Source organism: Pongo pygmaeus, chromosome 8, assembly GCF_028885625.2.
Source record: "Pongo pygmaeus isolate AG05252 chromosome 8, NHGRI_mPonPyg2-v2.0_pri, whole genome shotgun sequence".
NCBI lineage: Eukaryota > Metazoa > Chordata > Mammalia > Primates > Hominidae > Pongo > Pongo pygmaeus.
The window spans coordinates 107,408,207-107,430,661 of record NC_072381.2 but is presented as its reverse complement, the minus strand read 5'-3'; the positions used below and the strand labels follow the sequence as shown (position 1 = coordinate 107,430,661).

Sequence of the window (22,455 nt, the reverse complement as noted above, 5' to 3'; positions counted from 1 at the left end):
CTGCCTTTGAAGAACCCTCCACAGCCAGGCACGGTGGCACACACCTGTGCCTATAAATCCCAGCTACTTGGAAGGCTGAGGTGGGAGGACCACTTGAGCCCAGGAGTTCAAGTCTAGCCTGGGCAACACAGTGAGACCTCATCTCTTAAAAACAAAAACAGGCCAGGGGCGGTGGCTCACACCTGTAATCCCAGCACTTTGGGAGGCTGAGGCGGGCGGATCACAAGGTCAGGAGATTGAGACCAACCTGGCCAACACGGTGAAACGTCATCTCTACTAAAAATACAAAAAGCCAGGCGTGGGTGTGAGTGCCTGTAATCCCAGCTACTGGGGAGGCTGAGGCAGGAGAATTGCTTGAACCCGGGAGGTGGAGGTTGTGGTGAGCCGAGATCACGCCACTGCACTCCAGCCTGGGGAACAGAGGGAGACTCCATCTCAAAAAAAAAAAAAAAAAAAAAAAAAAAAAAAAAAAAAAAAAGGCATGGTGCAGCGGCTCACGCCTGTAATCCCAGCACTTTGGGAGGCTGAGGCAGGCGGATCACGAGATCAGGAGATCGAGACCAACCTGGCCAACGTGGTGAAACCTTGTCTCTACTAAAAATACAAAAATTAGCCGGACGTGGTGGTGGGCACCTGTAGTCCCAGCTACTTGTGAGGCTGAGGCAGGAGAATTGCTTGAACCCGGGAGGCAGTGAGCCGAGATTGCACCACTGCACTCCAGCCTGGAGACAGAGCAAGACTCCGTCTCAAAATAAAAACAAAAAAACTCCTCCAAAGAAATCCAACAAAGGCCAGCCTCATCAGGGTGGCTTATCCTATTCTACAGAGTCCCCCAGCCAACTTGTGGACTACGTGGGGGAACTGTGTGGCACTCACCAATCTCACTGATGAAAGCCTGTACCACATCTTCAGAACCCTGAGTACGTGGGGTAGGCAGGAAGGACAGCTTCCTTAGACGGGCTGGGTGGACAGCAGGCAGCTTGGGGACAGTGCTCTGCCTTGGTGTCGGAACAGCCTTGGTAGCAGGTAAGGGGGGCTTCTCCCTGGGCCTGGTCTCTTGGGTCTCAGGCTTTAGCCTCTCTGATGCAGGCTCCTCAACAGTCACACCTTCAGCAGACACACATGCTGGAGCCTTCATCTGGGGACTTTGCACCAGGGCAGACACCTTGTGTTTCGGATGGGGAGATGCAGGCACTGGCTTGACCTCCACCTTGGTAGGCTCTGTCTGAGGAGCTCCATGGCCAGGTAGCCCAAGACTGAGGGGAGGAGCCATCGACACGGGAAGTACATTTTCAGGAGGGCCAGCTGGAGTGCCCCTAGACTCCATCTTAGGTTGGGGAACAGCTCTCCCAACGGAGGCTGGAGGCAAAGGAGGTGGGGGAACAGTAGACCAGAATGGAGCATGTTGAGGCCCTGGGCCCCATCCCAAGGGCCCATAGGTACAGGTGGAACTGTAAGGTGAGACTGGGGCAGGAGGGGGTGCCCAAGGCACATTGCAAGTGGGAGGCACGGCATAGGCACCAGGAGTACCAGACACTAGGGGCACTGTTGGTGGGAGGGGCAGGCAAGGATAGCCAGAAGGGGACACATGAGGATAACAAGGCCAGGGTGGCACGGGGGCATAGTGAGTAAACGGATCAGGTAGTACTGGCCCCATAGACAATGGAAGACTAGGAGGCTGCAAGGCAGGTGGGGGCAGACTGGGGGGCATGCCCAGCCCACCTGCAGGGAAAGGCAGGGCAGTAGACATCGCGGGAGGTGTGGGCACAACAGAGGACACAGACTGCACAGAAGGGGAAGGTCTCGCCAACAGTGGCATCTCCTGGGATGGCACCTGCTCAGTGGGAGCTGAGGCCACAGGTTTGCTTACAGGTGGCTCAGGACTAGGAGAAGCAGGGCTGGGACCTACAGGCACAAGGCAAATCTCAGGGGGTGCTTCAGGGCTTCTCTGAAGAGCTGTCTTCTTGGCTGAGGCTGGTGGGATGACAAGACAAGGGATGTCTGCCAGCCCTGTGGGAGTCTCTGGAAGGCTAGGCCACTTCCCAGTTGGAGGCTGGGGACTTCTCTCTTCTGTTTCTGCTTGGCGTTGCTGCCTTCGTCGCCGGTACTCAGATAAGCTGAGAGGCCGAGGTCTGGCTTCGTGGGTTGTAGCACTGGTACCACTTTCAATTTTCAGAGAATCCACAACCTCTTTGACTTCAGGGATGATGGTCTTTGGTGGGTCCAAGGACTCTGACTCCACGAGGAGCTGGGGTGCTGAACCCCCCAGGGCTGATGACACTGCACCACGTCTGGGATCAGTTGGTCTGGACTTAACTAGCACTGGGTCAACTGGAGTCAGGTCATTAGGAACAGGGTCAACTAGTGCTAGATCAACTGGTGGTGGGCCAGATGGGACAGCATCAACTGGTGGCAAGTTATCTGAGATGGGAACCACTGCAGGGTCAACTGCTGCTGAGTCAGCCAGGACTGGGTTGATCAGCACTGGCTCAGCTGGCAGAGGCTCAACCAGTTCTGAGCTGGTTGAAGCAAGGTCAGCCAACCCAGGGTCAACAGGTATAGGGCCAGCTAGAACAGGGCCAACTGCAGTGGGATCAGCTTCAACAGAGTCAACTGGCATGGGGCTGGCTTGGGCAGAGTCGACCAATGAGAGATGGGTTGGTATAGGATTGGCTTGGATAGTGTCAGCCAGCTTGGGGTAGAGGTCTAGAGGGCCTTCTTTAGCAGGACTACATTGTCCAGCACTTCTCTCCAAGTTCTTAGGGCTAGGATTCTCCAAGGCAGCTGCCCAGGCCCGAGCCCAAGCTCGGGGCTTCCCCTTACCCTGGAGAGGCCCAGACTCTTTTTGAAGTTCTTCCTGAGACTGTTTCTGCAAGTTGTCTACCTGAGAGGTCACTTCCGTACCTACGGTAGACTGCCCGCGAGAAGATGACCTCAGCCTCCTGGCATAGCCTTCCAAACAGGATGCTGGCTGCTCCTTGCTCTTCTTCTTCCTGCCCTTTCGAGCTCTCTGGGAACCTGGTGCTGCATTGGCAGGTGGGTTCTGAGGTTCCTTGGGCACCACCGGCTCCACGACCTCCCTGGGCTTCAATAAGCAGGCTGAGTCCAGCTTCTCCTCTGAGTTCAATGACAACCCCTCTTTCTCAGAGCAGAGGGTTACCTTGGGCACAGCAGCCTCCGTCTCTGACTCCAGTGTAGGCATAAGCAGCTGCAAGGCAGAACTAGTCTCTAGCGAGTCATCCAGGAGCACAGGCCGGGGTCCAGGAGAGACCTGTCGCACCACAACTGGGATCTCCAGGTCATCGCCAGCTGTGGCTGCCTGCCCCACAATCTCCAGCACTACACAGCCCTCAGGCAGTGTCAAATCATCTGGCTGCTCCTGAAGCTCATCCTCAAGCGATGCCAGTTGGGTGAGGTTGGGCAGGCAGTATGGGTGCATGGCCCGCACCAGCTCACTCAGGGAGGAGATGCTCTCATCACCAGCTGCTGGCACTGCCATCTCTGCTGCTGTTGCTTTATCTTCCTCCTCAGGGCAGGCCAAATGCATGGGGAAGTCCGGGATACTGCTCACACAGTTGTCAAGCTCCCCAGCAAGAATCTGGCCACTGAAGCTGGCCACCTCCTCCTCTTCTTCTCCATCACTGCGCTGCTGGGGAGGTGGGGATTGGCCCCAGCGTGGTCTTGATCTTGGGGGTCTCCAGCTAGGAAGCTTGGGGGAAGAGGTCTCTAAGAAAGAGGGTGGGGAGAAGTCCCAAGAGGGATCTGGAAGAGACATTTCAACCTGCAGGAGAGAAGAGAGGTCTCAGGAGGAGTTTTCTTTGGGAAAGTATTTTCCAGACCTGTCCCCACACACTCCTCCCACCTGGGAGTTTCTGAAGCCCCCTAGGTCAGGCTTACCCCACTCCCTCTACTGCTGCCTGTACTGGGCCCCAGTGGGTCAACTGGGGTGATGAGGTCACGTTCTGGGGGTGTCCGAGAGAGAGTAAGCAGCTTGTGCAGCTAAGAGGGAAAGAAAGACCTGAGATCAGTCTATGCTTCAGAGCTATATGAGTAGGTCCACAGGCATGGGTCTAAACTTTGTACCAATCCCCTTCCCCTGGTCCCACACTCACAGAAGAGCCCTCCCGGGGTGACACAAGCAGCTCCGAATCAGGAATGCTGTCAAATGGAGAAAGGTTCTCAGAATCTGCATTGTCCAAGATCTCCGTCAGAGCCGTGAGCAGCGACACTTCATTCTGGTCCTCCAGAGATAACCTGCTCTGCTCCAGAAAAACAACCAGAAGGTCCTACCAACATCCCTAATGACCTACTATGCCACTAAGGACTGGATATCGAGAGAATCAGTCTCCCAGGTTCAACTCAGCTAATGGGGCAGCGAGAGGGATCTGAATACCAGAAGGCATGGATTCCAATCTCAGCTACCATCCACCAGCTCTCTGGTGTCAACAGAGACCTGTCAGACTTGACTCAAGCTTGGGTTTTACACATTCCCCTACCCTCAGATAAGATGTGGGATGCTCAGCAGACAACCTTCGGCTAGGCTAGAAATGAGCTGAAAAACAGAGATCAGAACCCTCTGGACATGTAGTTCAGGGGCCCAGACAGCGGGAAAGGCCTTGGACTATAGTCTAGGGTAGGAAAGGAATTCTTACATGGGACATAATCTGGCAGCCTGCAGCCTAATTCCCACTTAGAGACAAAAAATACACTTGAAGGGTTCAGGCTGGGCACCCAGGAAGAAGCTAAGGTCCTGCGAGAGCAGAGCCATGCCAAGAATTTGAGCTAGAACCTCCCATGTAAACCTCCTGCTTGAAGATTTCAGAGTCCAGCCCCAGCTCACCTCTCCAAGGCTCCCAAAATCCTCAATGAGGGAGATAAGGGAGGCATCCATGTAGCTCTGCATGGTCCCCAGCAGTGTCTCATCCTGCAGCATTAGCTCCTCCATTTCCAGGTCCTTGTCCCTCAGAGATGGGCCCAGCCGAGAGAGACTGACAAAGCCAGAATCACCTCCCTCCTCATGCAGCAGCACCTGGAGCAGAGAAGAAGGTGAGAAGGGTATGAGCTCTCTGGCAGCAGCTGATTGATATGCTCCATAAATCAGGTACCCTCTACTGCTGGGCCCAAACTCAGCAGCAGCAATACTGTCGCCAAACTTCTGGGCTAGCAGAGCAGAGAGAAGCACAACCTATGAGCAAAAGCCCCAACGAGGATGGCAGTTTTCAAGGACCTTCTGGGGCAGAAAAATGTTTGGGCTCCAACCAGAAACAGCTAGAGTCACAGATTAAAACCCGGGAGTAAAAACATCAGGAAAATCAAGATTGTTCAGAATCATCTACTGGCAGCAGTGAAGATAACAGTCTGAGGGGCACAACAAAGCAAAAGAGGTCAGCAAGGAGACAGATTCAGCTCCAACAACCTCACCTACCTCAAATCCCATTTAGGTCTCTGCTTAGTGCAATTCCTACCTCTTCAAGAAGACACCCCAGCTTCCCCAGCCCACGGTGATCTCTCCTCACAACTCTAAAATCATAGACTTTTCTGCATCATTAACTTTTCTGGCAATCACACCCCACCCCCTACCCCCAGCTCCATGACACTCATGGGTTCAGTCTCCCGGGTTCAAGCGATTCTCCTGCCTCAGCCTCCGGAGCAGCTATTATAGGCGTCCACCACCACGCCCGGCTAATTTTTGTATTTTTAGTAGAGACAGGGTTTCACCATATTGGCCAGGCTGGTCTCAAACTCCAAACCTCAAGTGATCCACCCGACTCTACCTCTGAAAGTGCTGTGATCACAGGCGTGAGCCACCACGCCCGGCCGACACTTATTTTGAAGGCCCAACAGTGAGACACTCAACCTCTCAATGGTAATTCCAAGGGAAGGGCCTCTTCTCCACTCCTACCAGGTGAGAGCAAGTGAAGAGAAAGCTTGAGTCCCTAGATGAAAAGGCCCCACCCCACACTCCTCTAAGAACTAGCAGCATTTACGGCCTCTTGTGTCAGGCATCAAGCAGCCCGCCCAGACCTGTCAAGAGTGTGGGTGTGGGCAGGGCCAGAAGGGACCAGAATGGTAGTGGTGAGGCCAGAGCCACGGGGATCTCCACTACAGTAGTCCCCCCTTATCCTAGAGGGATACGTTCCAAGATCCCCAGTAGATGCCTGAAACCACAGATACTACCAATACATTGGTATGTATTGATACAAACAATACATACCAACGATGAAGTTTAACTTATAAATTAGGCACAATAAGAAATTAATAATAAAATAGAATAATTAAAACATTATAACAAAAGTTATGCAAATGTGGTCTCTCTGGCTCTCAGAATATCTCACTGTACTGTACTCATGTATTTTTAGACCCCAGTTGACGGCAGGTTAACAGAAACTGTGGATAAGGGGAAACCACCGCATAGGAAACATGAAGTAAGAAGGCCTGAGAACAGGATCACATACAGACAGGCCAGACCTTCCCTTTCCCCTTCTGCAACAAAGTGAAATTCTGCACCACTTCCAAAAGAAAAAAGCAACAGGTGTCTTCCACACCCCCACCCCCCACACCCCGCCAATATATACCCTCCTAACAGAGCTGAGTACCAACACTCAGGAAGAGGAAAGGCTGGTTAAGGACGCGTTAGGAGGCCAGGCCCAGATAATCAGCGAAAGGTGGTAAGTTTTAGGCCCAGGCCTTCACAATCCTGTAATTACAAACCAGCAGCTGAATAGCACCTGGCTCTGCAAACACTCCAGGGTGAGCCAAGAGGCTGCAACTCCACTTGCTCTGCCACCACCTACCTACCAGAGCCCCAGCGACTAGGCTGGAATCTCAAGACAATGCCCAGCTCTCTATGAACCACTCATCTTCACCTCCATCAGGTGTCCAGTCAGAGACACACCCTCACACATGACCTCACCCATCACTTAATTCCCAAATAGCACAGCTCCCAGAGTACCAAGATCATCCGAGTGCTAAGCCCAGGCTGAAAGTGAGCCAGCCATCAGCACCTCTAACTTCAAAAACCTCCCAACTAGCTTTCCCCCACCAAACCTTCTCCCTCCAAGGTTCAAAAACAGTCAGAAACTTTTTAAATGCATATCTGATCACTGCCTGAGACCCTCCCTAAATCCCTTCAATGACATTTTACTGGTCTTAGCATTAAGTTTAAACTCTTTAATATAGCTTACAGGCCGGGCGTGGTGGCTCACGCCTGTAATCCCAGCACTTTGGGAGGCTGAGGTGGGTGGATCACTTGAGGTCAGGAGTTCAAGACCAGCCTGACCAATATGGTGAAACCCTATCTCTACTAAAAATACAAAAATTAGCCATGTGTGGTGATGCATGCCTGTAATCCCAGCTACTCAGGAGGCTGAGGCAGGGGAACTGCATGAACCCAGGAGATGGAGGTTGCAGTGAGCCAAGATCACACCACTGCACTCCAACCTGGGTGACAAAGCAAGACTCCATCTCAAAAAAAACAAAAACAAAACAACAACAAAATATATATATAGCTTACAAAAGTCCTGTCTTCCCCACCAGACTTCTGCTCCAGCGTGTCCTCTCCCACTACTCTGTAGTACAGGTCTCAGTTTCTCCAATAAGCCATACTCTCTTCCTCCTGGAGGCCTTCACTATTCCTCCAGGAGGATTAAGGTTTTCCACAGTCTTAACATCTCAACTTTAAATGTCCCTTCCCAGACTCTGCAAAGTAGATCACTACTGCCAATTACATAATCCCAAATATCCTGCACTTTTGTCTCATTCATTATTATTTATCATCGGTCTATCCTGTTTAAAACATAGATCCTGAGGGATAAAGACCATGTTTGTGTGGTTTACCAGTGTATCCCCTGTGCCTAAACATAATGGTATTTCAATAAATAACTGGTTGACTGACCAGCTCACATATACCCATCTTTGGTTTTGGGGGGAAGGGAATGACAATCTCTCCATGAGATCCTCTCCAATCCCAAATTGCCACTTAACTATTATAGCTGGATCTTGGATCCTTCCTGACTCTCCCTGTGCTATTTGGGAATTCAGTGATGGGTGAGGTCAGGTGAGAGGGTGTCTCTCTGACTGGACACCTGATGGAGGTGAAGATGAATGGTTCATAGAGAGCTGGGCATTGCCTTGAGATTCTGGCCTAGTCCCTGGGGCTCTGGTAGGTAGGCAGCACCAGCCCCAAAAGATGTGACCTCTGAGAAAGTAGGGGAGAAGGGATCAGCGCTCCCAAATTCTTGCCCCAGGAACCATTCTCCCCTGGGCAAGGGCCTGGATTGGTCTGCCGGACCTGACATTACCGGGCAGCCTGCAGCCCAACTCCCACCTAGTAACACACAAAAAATGCTGTCAAGGATTCAGCTTAATTGTTTAAGAGAGGTAACAGTTCAAACTAATTCCTGCCCCTTCCACCCTGGGTGGAAACTTTTAAGAAGCCCTCCACTGTAGAGAACAATAACACTTTTTGAAGGCCAAGAAAAAAAATCTAACAGAATTCCCCCTCATCTAGTGTATGTTCAACTGTTGAACAACATGTTGAACAGTTCTCAAACCGCCTCCAAATTTTCCCATCCCCAGCAAAAAATCCAAAGAGCCTTAAGTACGGACCACCCCAGTTTCTGCGTGTCAGATTACAGGAGCATGCCTTCCCAAAAGAGATGCTGGAGGAAAAAGTGAGGAGAGCAGAGGATTCCCTTTCCCTTTCTTAACCTTGTCCCAGGTGTATGTTGACACTCCCCATGAACCTTAAATCACTAAGAAGGCAAGACTGCAAGGCAACCAAAACGCCAATGCCCGTGACTCACAACCCACCCCAAGCCGGTCAGACAGAAGCGCCACAAACTCACTCCTCCACAACCCTTCAGCCTCACCCCTCTACCCTCCCCATCACACTCAGCCATCCGCAGGGAACAAACTCCAGCAACAGCAACATCTGGAGAGTCCTTCCCCATCCGCAGTGGAGAGACGTTGCGGACCCAAGCAGCAGGGAAAAAAAAAAACCTCCAAGGCTCTGAACAAAGTTGACTCTAGCATCCCTTACCTTCCTTCCCGGCCCGGGCCTCCAGCCCCGACAGGAGATGGCGGGACCGGTGGAGACACACCCAGTTAGCGTCAGCCAGGCTCCAAGGCCGATACTAGATGCCCGACAGCCTGGGACGGGAGCCACGTGGACGTTCCTTCCCCGCCCCCACGTGGACCCGCTGCCTGCGCCCCCCTCCACCAGGAGCCCGACCCACGTGGATGCCGGGGCCGCCTAGAGGGGGAGGGGAGGCAGACAAGTTCTCCCGGGAAAATTGCTCCCCCCACCCCACGTGGCTCCGAAAAGGGAACTGCGGCGCAGGGCTCGGGGAGCCTCACTGGGCATCCTTACAGGGCGGTCTCAGCCTTCGACCCCAATTCAGAACCCCTGACCCCCAACCGCGGGTTATGTTTCCGACACCCCACTCTGCCCCTCCGGCGTCCCCCAGGAATGGCCATAGAGACGCTGCCTCTGCCCGCCTACCCCAGCAAACGGCCTAAGGCCCACTTGGTCCGGCCCGGCTCCCGCGGCCACCCGGCATCGACTCTCAGGCGCTTCCTCCCTTTCCTGTGGCGTCCACGTGTCACCGCCCGGCACACACCGCTTTGCTGCCTGCCGCGGGCCGCCAGCCAGCCTCTCACCTGCTCGCCGCCGCTCACAGCGCCCAAAGTCCCATACGGCGCTTGGCTTCGACTTCCCCAACCGCTGCCGCGGGCTCCCCCGCCAGGGTCCGGACCGGGACCCCCACTCGGGGGCGGCGCGACTCCGTCTCTCCGTCCCCGGCGCGCCGCCATCTTGGCCCCTGAACACCCAGCGCAGCTCTGATCGCCGGCGCCGCCTCGCCCAGCCGATTGTGGGAAGGGAACTACAACTCCCGAATGACACTGCAAGACTACGAATCCCAGAGAGCCGTGCGGCGAGACCCACTTGCACCCTGGAAGAAGGCCCTGGCCTCGCGCGAAGGTTCCTGGGACTAGTAGTCGCTTTAAGTGGGGACCGTTTGGCACTAGCTCCAGGCATCCTGTAGGGCTTAGTTTCGCGTTACACTGGGATACCGATTTAGGGAGCGCTTAGCAGTAAGGGGGAAAGCTAACATTTGCGTATTTTATTGTCGTTAACTTGTCCAGCTGTTGGAACGTCCTCTTTGACGTTCTACCTGCTGTAGGTTCCTTTCACCTTAGTCCAAGTGGGGCCAAGTGGGCCTATATATGTTTTGAAACACCACCCCCTAGTGGGCACTTGCGCTCCAAGCGCTAATCCTCACCTAATCCCATATTGCGGCAGTACTGCAAACTTAATCGGAAAATGTCGCATTCTCCGCCTTCTCTGCTACTACTCAGAAACTTACGTTGCCTTCTCTATCAAATTTGTTTCTTGCTGCTTCAGGTCTTCTTGCTGTTCCCTAAAGACAACAGGTGTTCTCCTGCCTATGTGTCGACCTGTAATCCTTGAACCTCAAAACATTTCATGCCTTATTTAATCTAGGAAAGGCTTTGGTTGTCCTAGCCAAGAGGGATCCCACTCTGTGTATCTACGGTCCATCACTGTCTCTACTCTTCATTCATTTGCCACTTAAAAGCTACTTCATTTGTTTTTCTATTTTTAAATAACTTTATTACAAAGCACAAAAATTATTTCAAAAAGTACAAAACTGTTGAGAGGAAAAAATGTACTAGGCCTGTAAATTACATTTCTACTGCCCAGATTTAAACCCCTTATTACTTTTAATGTGTATTCATTGACACTTTTTTCTATGAATGGAAAAATATATAGGGGCACAAATTGGTGATTTGCTTTTTTTATGTAACAATATATTAATCCATTCACTAGCTAAATATTTACTGAGCCTTTAGCACCAGTTCTATTTTATGAATGTATTGTTATTTAAATTATATTTAAGTTGTTTCTGGCCGTGGCTTGGTGGCTCACACCTGTAGTCCCAGGACTTTGGGAGGCCGAGGTGGGTGGATCACTTGAACTAAGGAGTTTGAGACCAGCCTGGACAACATGGCAAAACCCCGCCTCTACCAAAAATTTAAAAATTAGCTGGACGTGGTGGCACACATCTGTGGTCCCAGCTACTCGGGAGGCCGAGGCAGAAGGATCGCTTGAACCCAGGAGGTGGAGGTTGTAGTGAGCCAAGATCATGCCACAGCACTCCAACTTGGGTGACAGAGTGAGACTTCTTCTCAAAAATAAATAAATAAATAATATTTAAGTTGTTTACAGTTTCTCACTATTACATATTGTTACGATGAACACCCCTGCATATGTCATATACATGTATCTTTGCACTTTTGTGCAATCTTTCTGTGGAATAGTTTCCATGAAATTCAAGTGCTGAGTTAAACAACGCATGTATTTGAAATACAGTAGAAAATTGCCCTTTGGAAACAGTGCATCACTATACATCCCCAGAAATGTTCATGAAAAGAGAGGACCTTTTCTGGACCTCTTCTTAGATGTTGTTTCTTTTTTGTTGTTGTTGTTAGACAATAGGGTTTTACTCTGTCACCCAGGGCTGCAGTGTGGAGTGCGGTGAGCAAGAGTGCCGTGGCAGATCATAGCATAGCTCACTGTGATCTCTCAAGCTCAAAGGATCCACCTGCCTCAGCCTCCAGAGTAGCTGGGTACTACAGGTACACACTGCCATGCCCAGCTAATTTTTTTTTTTTTTGAGATGGAGTGTCACTCTGTCGCCAGGGTGGAATGCAGTGGTGCGATCTTGGCTCACTGCAACCTCCACCTCCCAGGTTCAAGTGATTCTCCTGCCTCAGCCTCCCGAGTAGCTGGGACTACAGGTGCCCACCACCACACCCAGCTAATTTTTTTTTTTTTTTTGTATTTTTAGTAGAGACAGGGTTTTACCATGTTGGCCAGGATGGTCTCGATCTCTTGACCTCATGATTTGCCTGCCTCGGCTTCCCAAAGTGCTGGGATTACAGCGGTGAGCCACCACGCCTGGCCATGCCCAGTGAATTTTTTGGGGGGTCTAGGGGGGTCTCACATCTTGCCCAGGCTGTTCTCCAACTCTTAGCCTCAGAAGATCCTCCTGCCTTGGCCTCCCAACGTGTTGGGATTACAGGTGTCAGCCAATGTGCCTGGCTGTTTAGTTGTTTCTTTTGTTTTTTGTGTGTGAGATGGAGTTTCACTCTTGTCACCCAGGCTGGAGTGGGAGGCTCCGCCTCCCAGGTTCAAGTGATTCTTGTGCCTCAGCCTCCTGAGTAGCTGGGGTTACAGGCATGTGCCACCACGCCCGGCTAATTTTGTATTTTTAGTAGAGAGAGGGGTTTCTCCATGTTGGTCTGGCTGGTCTCAAACTCCTGACCTCAGGTGATCCGCCTGCCTCAGCCTCCCAAAGTCCTGGGATTACGGGCGTGAGCCACTGCACCCAGCCCTGTTTGTTTCTTTTTCTTTTTTTTTTTTTTTTGAGAAGGATTCTTGCTCTGTCACCCAGGCTGGAGTGCAGTGGCACGATCTCGGCTCACTGCAAGCTCCGCTTCCTGGGTTCATGCCATTCTCCTGCCTCAGCCTCCCCAGCAGCTGGGACTACAGGCACCTGCCACCACGCCCGGCTAATTTTTTTGTATATTTAGTAGAGATAGGGTTTCACCATGTTAGCCAGGATGGTCTCAATTTCCTGACCTCATGATCTGCCCGTCTTGGCCTCCCAAAGTGCTGGGATTACAGGCATGAGCCACAGCACCCGGCCTAATTGTTTCTTAATTAGTTGTTTCAGGTGAATTAACTTTGTCTTCCCAAAAAGGCTTTAAAAGCCACTAATTTGGAAACTGAATCTTGTTCACAGTTTTCTCTATAAAATAGTCATATGAGGAGCAACAATAAAGTTTGAAATAAAGTTGCCTATGAGCAGCCAGCAAGATTAATACAGATGGCACAGTTTTTCCTGTGTGGAAGGTGCATACTCTAAAAGATGCTCTAAGGCTGGGCACAGTGGCTCACGCCTGTAATTCCAACACTTTGGGAGGCCGAGGCAGGCGGATCACCGAGGTCAGGAGTTCAAGACCAGCCTGGCCAACATGGCAAAACCCTGTCTCTACTAAAAATACAAAAATTAGCCAGGCGTGGTGGCGCCTACCTGTAATCTCAGCTATTCAGGAGACTGAGGCAGGGAGAATCGCTTGAACCCGGGAGGCAGAGGTTGCAGTGAGCCGAGATCACGCTGCTGCACTCCAGCCTGGGCGACGGGGCGAGACACCGTCTCAAAATAAATAAGTAAATAAAAATAAAATGCTACTGGTTTATGGTGATAAGGCTTTGAGAGGAAGACTAATATAAAAGAAAGCAGAACGTTTTGCCACTTTTTTGCTTTATTCAGCATCTGAAAAAACAATCTATTCATCTAAGTCTGGTATCTCCATAAAATCTACTCAAAAAAGGTAATATATCTCTGGGTCTTCAGTGCCACCTGAACAGGGGTGTTGTGACTACTAGTCCTTAAGTGCATTCCTAATGACCATGAAGGAGAACCTTAGAGCCACAGGCCACCAAAAATTGGGAACCTCCAATCGTTTGTCTTTTTCTGACTCCATGCTCGCCAAAGACTCATCTGATTAAAATAACTGATTTATAATTTTCTGTGGAGGTCAGGCATGGTGGTGCACGTCTGTAATCCCAGCACTTTGGGAGCTCCAGGCATGTGGATCGCTTGAGGTAAAGAGTTCAAGACGAGCCTGACCAACATGGCAAAACCTCCTCTTTACTAAAAATACAAAAATTAGCTGGGCATGGTGGCATGTACCTATAGTCCCAGCTACTCGGGAGGCTAAGGCAGGAGAATCACTTGAACCCCAAAGGCGGAGGTTGCAGTGAGCCAAGATTGTGCAACTGCACTCCAGCCTGGGTAACACAGTGAGACTCTGTCTCAAAATAATAATAATAATAGGGCCAGGCACAGTGGTTTACACCTGTAATCCCACCACTTTGGGAGGCTGAGGCGGGTGGATCACCTGAGGTCAGGAGTTCGAGACCAGCCAGACCACATGCAGAAACCCCCTCTCTACTAAAAATACAAAATTAGCCAGGTGTGGTGGCACATGCCTGTAATCCCAGCTACTCGGGAGGCTAAGGCAGGACAATCACTTGAACTCGGGAGGCGGAGGTTGTAGTGAACCAAGATCGTGCCATTGCACTCTAGCCTGGGCAACAAGAGTGAAACTCTGTCTCAAAAATAATAATAATTTTCTGTGGGAAGAAAGTATATTGATCAAGTGAGACAAAAATTTCCAGTTCATGTAATGTATATTTCTATGTGAATTAAACCAGCATAATCACTTATTTGTTGAGGGCCTTCCATAAGCCAGGCACTACAGCAATGACAAAATGGACCAAAAACAAACAAAACAAAAAACTCTCCTTAACAGAATGGAGCTTATTATATTCTCCTCGGGAAACAATCTTCATGTAAACAAAGAATTAAAACAATTTCAGAGAGCCATATATGCTGTCAGAAAATAATGGTATGGAAAGTGTAAAAGATAAGAGGGAATAATTTTATATTGTGTAGCCTCTGAGGAGGAAACATTTGAAGACCTGAATCACAAGGAAGACCTACCTAGGCATTCAAAGAATATTTTGTGGTAAAAGAATCAGCCAGGCCAATAAGGTGAAACTCTTGTCTCTACTAAAAATACAAAAATCTGGCTGGGCGCGGTGGCTCATGCCTGTAATCCCAGCACTTTGGGAGGCCGAGGCGGGCAGATCACGAAGTCAGGAGATCGAGACCATCCTGGCTAACATGGTGAAACCCTGTCTCTACTAAAAATATAAAAAATTAGCCAGGCGTCGTGGGGGGCGCCTGTAGTCCCAGCTACTCGGGAGGCTGAGGCAGGAGAATGGTGTGAACCCAGGAGGCGGAGCTTGCAGTGAGCTGAGATTGTGCCACTGCACTCCAGCCTGGGTGACAGAGCGAGACTCCGTCTCAAAAAAAAATACAAAAATTCCCCAGGCGTGGTGGTGCACGCCTGCAGTCCCAGCTACTTGGGAGGCTGAGGCACAAAAATTGCCTCAACCTGGGAGGCAGAGACTGCAGTGAGCCCAGATTGTGCCACTGCACTCCAGCCTGTGCAATTGAGCCAGATTCTCTCTCAAAAAAAAAAAAAAAAAAAAAAAAAAGAGAGAATCAGCCAGGGAATTGACTCTGAAATGGAACAAATTTGTTGTGTTCGAAAGACCAATTTAGCTAAAGAGTTCCAGAAAAGGGGGGAAGTCATACCAAGATAAGGTTTCATGTTAACTTGATTTGTGTGAATCAGTGTCCCGAATCTGATGAACTCTGATACTCTGATACACTGCCTAAATTGCATTTCCAGACTTGCAAAGACCTGGTATGTTCAGAAGCCCTCAATCTCTAGGTGGATAGTGTCAGGAAAAAAAGAGTGAGAGAGAGAGAGAGAGAGAGAGAGAAACCCTCAAGATGGCTCCCAATAATCAGCCTCCTGTTATTCACACTCATCTGTGGGTTTCCTCCCAGACTGTACCAGGATTGTGACCAATAGCATATGGCAGAAGTGCCTCCCAGATGATATGCCACATCTAAGATTAGGTTATAAAAAGACTGCAGCTGGCCGGGCATGGTGGCTCACGCCTGTAATGCCAGCACTTTGGGAGGCCGAGGCGGGCAGATCACAAGGTCAGGAGATCGAGACCATCCTGGCTAACATGGTGAAACCCCGTCTCTACCAAAAATACAAAAAATTAGCCCGGCATGGTGGTGCATGCCTATAGTGCCAGCTACTCGGGAGGCTGAGACAGGAGAATGGCAGGTGAACCCAGGAGGCGGAGCTTGCAGTAAGCCGAGATTGCACCACTGCACTCCAGCCTGGGCGACAAAGCGAGACTCCATCTCTTAAAAAAAAAAGAAAAAAAAAAAGACTGCAGCTGTGGGCTTAGGGGCTCCTATTTTCTGTCTCTCTCTGTCTCTCTTGTTCTCTCTTTCTCCCTCTTTTGGATCTCTTGCTCTAGGGAAATCAAAGTGCCATGTTATAAGCAGTACTACGGAGAAACCCACATGGCAAAAAAACGGAAGTTTTTATAGGGGTGGGGTGCGGTGGCTCATGCCTGTAATCCCAGCACTTTGGGAGGCTGAGGTGGGCGGATCAAATGTGGGAGGTCAGGAGATGGAGACCATTCTGGCCAACATGGTGAAACCCTGTCTCTACTAAAAATACAAGAATTAGCTGGGCGTGGTGGTGCGTGCCTGTAATCCCAGATACTCGGGAGGCCGAGGCAGAAGAATCGCTTGAACCAGGGAGTCGGAGGTTGCAGTGAGCTGAGATCGCACCACCGCATTCCAACCTCGTGACAGAGCAAGACTCTGTCTCAAAAAAAAAAAAAAAAAAAAAAGAAGAAGCTTCTGACCAAAAACCAGTGAAGAACTGAGGCTGGCCAACAACTATGGCAGTGAGCTTGGAAGCAGATTCTCCAACACCAGTCAAGCCTTAAGATGACTACATCCTGGCTGGCCATTTGACTGCAACCTTGTGAGAAATCTTAAACCAGCTAGGGGCGGCAGCTCACACCTGTAATCCCAACACTTTAGGAGGCCAAGATGGGAGGATCGCTTGAGCCCAGGAGTTCAAGACCACTCTGGAACACATAGCGAAACCCTTGTCTCTAGAAAAAAATCTAAAAAATAGGCCGGGCTCAGTGGCTCACGCCTGTAATCCCAGCACTTTGGGAGGCCGAGGCAGGCAGATCACGAGGTCAGGAGATCAAGACCACCACCGAAACCCCGTCTCTACTAAAAATACAAAAAATTAGCCGGGCGTGGTGGCGGGCACCTGTGGTCCCAGCTACTCAGGAGACTGAGGCAGGAGAGTGGCGTGAACCCGGGAGGCGGAGCTTGAAGTGAACTGAGATCACGCCACTGCACTCCAGCCTGGGCGACACAGCGAGACTCCGTCTAAAAAAAAAAAAAATCAGCTGGCCATGGTGGCAGGCGCCTGTAATCCCAGCTACGCAGGAGGCTGAAGGATGAGAACTGCTTGAACCCAGGAGATGGAGGTTGCAGTGAGCCAAGATCATGCCACTGCACTCCAGCCTGGGCAACAAAGTGAAACTCTATCTCAAAAAAAAGAAAAAATTAAAAAAATAGCTGGGCACGATGGTGTGTTCCTGTAATCCTAGCTATTTGGGAAGCTGAGGCAGGAGGATTTCTTGTATTCAGAAGTTTGAGGCTGCAGTGAGCTATAATCGCACTCCAACTTCAGTGACAGAGCGAGACCCTGTCTCTAAAAATAGATAAAATTGGCTGGGTGTGGTGGCTCACACCTGTAATCCCAGCACTTTGGGAAGCCAAGGCCGGTAGATCACTTAAGGTCAGGAGTTTGAGGCCGCCCTGGCAAATATGGTGAAACACTGTCTCTACTAAAAATACAAAAATTAGCCAGGCATGGTGGCACTTGCCTGTAATCCCAGCTACTCGGGAGGCTGAGATGAGAGGATCACTTGCACCCAGCAGGTGGATGTTGCAGTGAGCCGAGATCGTGCAACTGTACTCCAGCTGAGATTGCGCCACTGCACTTCAACCTTGAGACAGAGCAAGACTCTATCACAATGTATTTTATTTATTTTTTTGAGACGGAGTCTCACTCTGCTACCCAGGCTGGAGTGCAGTGGTGTGGTCTCAGCCCACTGAACCTCTGCCTCCCAGGTTCAAGCGATTCTCCTACCTCAGCCTCCTGAGTAGCTGGGATTACAGGCTTGTGCCCCCACACCTGCCTAATTTTTGTATTTTTAGTAGAGACGAGGTTTCACCATGTTGGCCAGGCGGCTGATCTTGAACTCCTGACCTCAGGTGATCTGCCCACCTCAGCCTCCCAAAGTGCTGGAATTACAGGCTTGAGCCACCATGCCTGACCTCTGTCTCAATTTTTTAAAAATATATATATATATAATAAATAAAAAACCATATTCCTTGGTTCTCCAGAAATATGATTTAGTTCATCCAAGGGTGGTGCCTTCTCCATGTTTAACAAGTTTCCTGGGAATTCCTTACATACTTTGAGAAACTGCTTTGGCAGAAAAACGACTGATATTTGTAAATAATGATGGTGATGATGATAGCAAATGGACAAGAGGGGAGGAGTCACATGTCAGGGCAAGGGGCGATCTATAAAAATTGCTGTAATCATTCAACAAAAGTTACAGTTCACGGCTGGGTGTGGTGTCTTATACCTGTAATCCTAGCACTTTGGGAGGCCGAGGCAGGCAGATCACCTGAGGTCAGGAGTTCGAGACCAGCCTAGCCAACATGGTGAAACCTTGTCTCTACTAAAAATATAAAAATTAGCTGGGCATGGTGGTGGATGCTTGTAATCCCAGCTACGTGGGAGACTGAGGTAGGAGAATCACTTGAACCCGGGAGGCAGAGGTTGCAGTGAGCTGAGATCACACCACTGCACTCCAACCTGAGCAACAGAGCGAGACTCCATCTCAAAAAAAAAAAAAAGTTGTAGTTCACAAACTAGGTTCCAGGCACTCTGTTAGATGCTGGAGGTTTGGCCGTCCATAAGACATATATCATCTGCTGTCTGTTTGGAGAAAGATTCATCCTTTTTTTTTTTCTTTTGAGTCAGAGTCTCGCTCTGTCATTCAAGCTAAAGTACAATAGTGCAATCTCAGTTCACTGCTGTCTCAAACTCTTGGGCTCAAGTGATCCTCCCTCTTCAGCCTCCTGAGTTTCTAGGATTACATGTGTGAGCCATAGCATCCAGGTCAAGATTCATCCTTGAAAGACAGAGTGATGCCAGGCCGGGCATGGTGGCTCACGCCTGTAATCCCAGCACTTTGGGAGGCCAAGGCGAGTGGATCACCTGAGGTCAGGAATTCGAGATGAGCCTGACCAACATGGTAAAACCCCTTCTCTACTAAATACAAAAAATTAGCCAGGCATGGTGGTGCATGCCTGTAGTCCCAGCTACTTGGGAGGCTGAGGCAGGAGAATTGCTTGAACCCGGGAGGCGAAGGTTGCAGTTAGCCGAGATTACACCATTGCACTCCATCCTGGGCAACAAGAGCGAAACTCTGTCTAAAAAAAAAAAAAAAAAAAAAGAAAAGAAAAGAAAGAAAGACAGAGCGATGCCAATAACTAGTTGAAGGAATTTCAAGGGTGAGAGAAATATAAGAGAAAATATAGAAGGCCAAGGTCAGCAGAGGGAGTTGGATGGGAGCGGTTCTAGGAGTTGGGACAAACAGGGGGCTTACCTCTATTGGAATGAGTCTAGCCAGTTGCTTCTGCTGTCTGCCTTTTTGTAAGGCTCCTCTTCCCTTCCCCTTTGCTAATCTTAACCTCTTCTCAGTACCTCCTGCCTGTGTCCAGAGTCCATCTTGCACTAATGACTAGTATTGAAAAATACTAGAAGTGGCTGGGCACGGTGGCTCACCCCTGTAATCCCAGCACTTTGGGAGGCTGAGGCAGGCAGATCATGAGGTCAAGAGATCCAGACCATCCTGGCCAACATGGTGAAACCCCATCTCTACTAAAATACAAAAGATTGGGCCAGGTGCGGTGGCTCACGCCTGTAATCCCAGCTACTCAGGAGGCTGAGGCAGGGGAATTGCTTGAACACAGGAGGCGGAGGTTGCAGTGAATTGAGATAGTGTCACTGCACTCCAGCCTGGTGACAGAGCAAGACTCTGTCTCAAAAAAAAAAAAAAATTAGCTGGGTGTGGTGGCACACACCTGTAGTACCAGCTACTCGGGAGGCTGAGGCAGGAGAATCGCTTGAACTGGGGAGGCAGACGTTGCAGTGAGCTGAGATCGAGCCACTGCATTCAGCCTGGTGACAGAGCGAGACTCTGTCTCAAATAAATAAATAAATAAATAATACTAGAGACTTGGTGTGGTCCGGCCTGTAGTCCCAGACATTCAGAAGGCTGAGGCAAGAGGACTGCTTGAGCCCAGGGGTTCGAGTCCAGCCTGGGCAACACAGCAAGACTATAAAATAAAAAACAAAAAACAAGGGCCAGGGTCAGGCAGTGGCTCATGTCTGTAATCCCACACATTGGAAGGTCAAGGCAGGAGGATCACTTGAGGCCAGGAGTTCAATACCAGCCTGGCTAACAGCAAGAAACCTGTCTCTACAAAAAATAAAAAAGTTAGTTGGACACAGTGGTGTGTACCTATAGTCCTAGCTACTTGGGAGGCTGAGGCAGGAGAACTGCTTAAGCCCAGAAGTTTGAGGCTGCAGTTACCTATGACCATGCCACTGCACTCCAGCCTGGGTGACAGAGCAATATTCTGTCTCAAAAAAAAAAAAATGGCTGGGCACAGTGGCTCACGCCTGTAATCCCAACACTTTGGGAGGCCGAGGCGGGTGAATCACTTGGAGGCCAACATGGTGAAACCCCATCTCTACTAAAAATACAAAATTAGCCAAGTGTGGTGGTACGCGCCTGTAATCCCAGCTACTCCAGAGGCTGAGGCAAGAGAATCACTTGAACCCGGGAGGCGGAGGTTAAAGTGAGCTGAGATTGCACCACTGCACTCCAGCCTGGGCAACAGAGCGAGACTGTCTCAAAAAAAAAAGAAAAGAAAGAAGGCTGGGTGCGGTGGCTCACGTCTGTAATCCCAGCACTTTGGGAGGCCAAGGCAGGCAGATCACGAGGTCAGGAGTTTAAGACCAGCCTGACTAACATGGCGAAACCCCGTCTCTACTAAAAATACAAAAATTAGCCAGGCGTGGTGGCGGTGCCTGTAATCCCAGCTACTCAGGAGACTGAGGCAGGAGAATCGCTTGAACCTAGGAGGCAGAGGTTACAGTGAGCTGAGATCATGCCACTGCAATCCAGTCTGGGCGACAAGAGCGAGACTCTGTCTAAAAAAAAAAATAGAATAAATAAAATTTAAAAATAAAAAGCTAGAATGCCTCTGAACTGATCATTTAAAAATGGTTAATTTTCAGCTGGGCATGGTGGCACATGCCTATAATCCCAGCTGCTCGGCAGGCTGAGGCAGGAGAATCACTTGAACCAGGGAGGCAGAGGTTGCAGTGAGCTGAGATTGCGCCATTGCACTCCAGCCTGGGCAACAAGAGCAAAACTCCACCTCAAAAAAAAAAAAAAAAAAAAAAAAAAAAAAAAGGCCGGGCGTGGTGGCTCATGCCTGTAATCCCAGCATTTTGGGAGGCCAAGGTGGGCGGATCACCTGAGGTTGGGAGATCCAGACCAGCCTGACCAACATGGAGAAACCCTGTCTCTACTAAAAAAAAAATACAAAAATTAGCCAGGCATGGTGGCAGGTGCCTGTAATCCCAGCTACTCAGGAGGCTGAGGCAGGGAGAATTGCTTGAACTGGGGAGGCGGAGGTTGCAGTGAGCCGAGATCGCACCACTGCACTCCAGCTTGGGTGACAGCGCGAGACTCCGTCTAAAAAAAAAAAGGTTAATTTTATGTTATGTGAATTTTACCACACACATACAGAGGGAGAAAGAGAATACTGGGCGCTTACACCCACCCATACAAATCAGCTAAGCCTCGAGTCCTCCAGGACATTGTCATTAAGTTAAAGACCCTCCCTCCACATAGACTCCACCCCCTTCCTACCACATCCCTTCTGTCTGCCAGGTGTCTGTGACCTCTCTTCCCATTTTTGCCTATACCACAATTCCCAGAGATGCTCCAAAGACGTTCTCTTCTCCCTCCCCAGGTCTGATCCACACTAGAAGTAAGGCAAGGAGTGGAGCAATGGGTCAAGTGCTTGTTAGCTCTGTTACCCTGGCAAAGTTAACTAACTTGCCTAAATGGAGTTCCTGTAGGAGCCCCAATCACTTATTTTAACCACCTATTCAACAGTACTGAGATGGTATTTCCTTACGGGTAACTGGGCTATAGTGTCAGTGGGAGTGGGAAGGGTAATCTTCCCAGAGAAGGTGAAGATAGAACTAAGGTGTTAAACAAGCATTAACTAGTAGGTGAAGAAGAGGGAGAACAGTGTTTTACAGGCAAGTTCAAATTTATTATCATCTCTGAACTTCAGTTTTCCTACTTGTTCAATGGAGGTAATAGCACCTTCTTCCAAAGGTCCTCATGAAAGGTAAATGAGTCGGCAGGTGTAAAAGGCCTAGGGCAATGCCTGGCACTAGTGCATGCTCAAGTAAGGCAGTTTTTTCTTCCTTCCTAAGCTTCTACCTTCCACATGTGTAATCTAGGAGAGGGAAATCTCAGATTCACAGGAGGCAAAGACCTTTATAGGGTGGGTTGTAGTCCGCCTGTCCACCCAGATGATCACCATTGTGTTGGTCAGCATGGAATCTGACCAAGCTAGTTGTTTGGAATGAGTGGCCTTAGGCGTAAGTGGTTACAGGATTGGAGGAAGGCAAATTCATGGACAGAAAAGAGAGAAGGAGGTCAAGGTAGGTATTCCCCCTCCTCCAAACCATCTCAAATTGTCCTGTCAATCCAGCCCCCTCCTC

The 22,455-nt window shown here is 49.9% G+C and overlaps 1 protein-coding gene across 7 annotated transcripts in view; it reads right to left on the bottom strand.

Moving 5' to 3' along the window:
* The window catches only part of PPRC1 (PPARG related coactivator 1), a 31,617-nt gene that overhangs the window by 7,313 nt on the left and 1,849 nt on the right, over positions 1-22,455 (bottom strand). For 2 of the 7 annotated variants that reach the window (XM_054436749.2, XM_054436753.2), the window contains exons 1-5: positions 9,661-9,869; positions 4,841-5,029; positions 4,113-4,259; positions 3,898-3,999; positions 877-3,781 (exon numbers count right to left, since the gene is read on the bottom strand). In XM_054436749.2, coding sequence (XP_054292724.1) covers positions 877-3,781; positions 3,898-3,999; positions 4,113-4,259; positions 4,841-5,029; positions 9,661-9,813 — 3,496 coding nt within the window. In that variant the 5' untranslated portion in view covers positions 9,814-9,869. Of the gene's footprint in view, positions 1-876; positions 3,782-3,897; positions 4,000-4,112; positions 4,260-4,840; positions 5,030-9,660; positions 9,870-22,455 lie in introns of those variants that run through there. The other 5 variants (XM_054436750.2, XM_063670185.1, XM_063670187.1 and 2 more) reach the window with 4 other exon arrangements.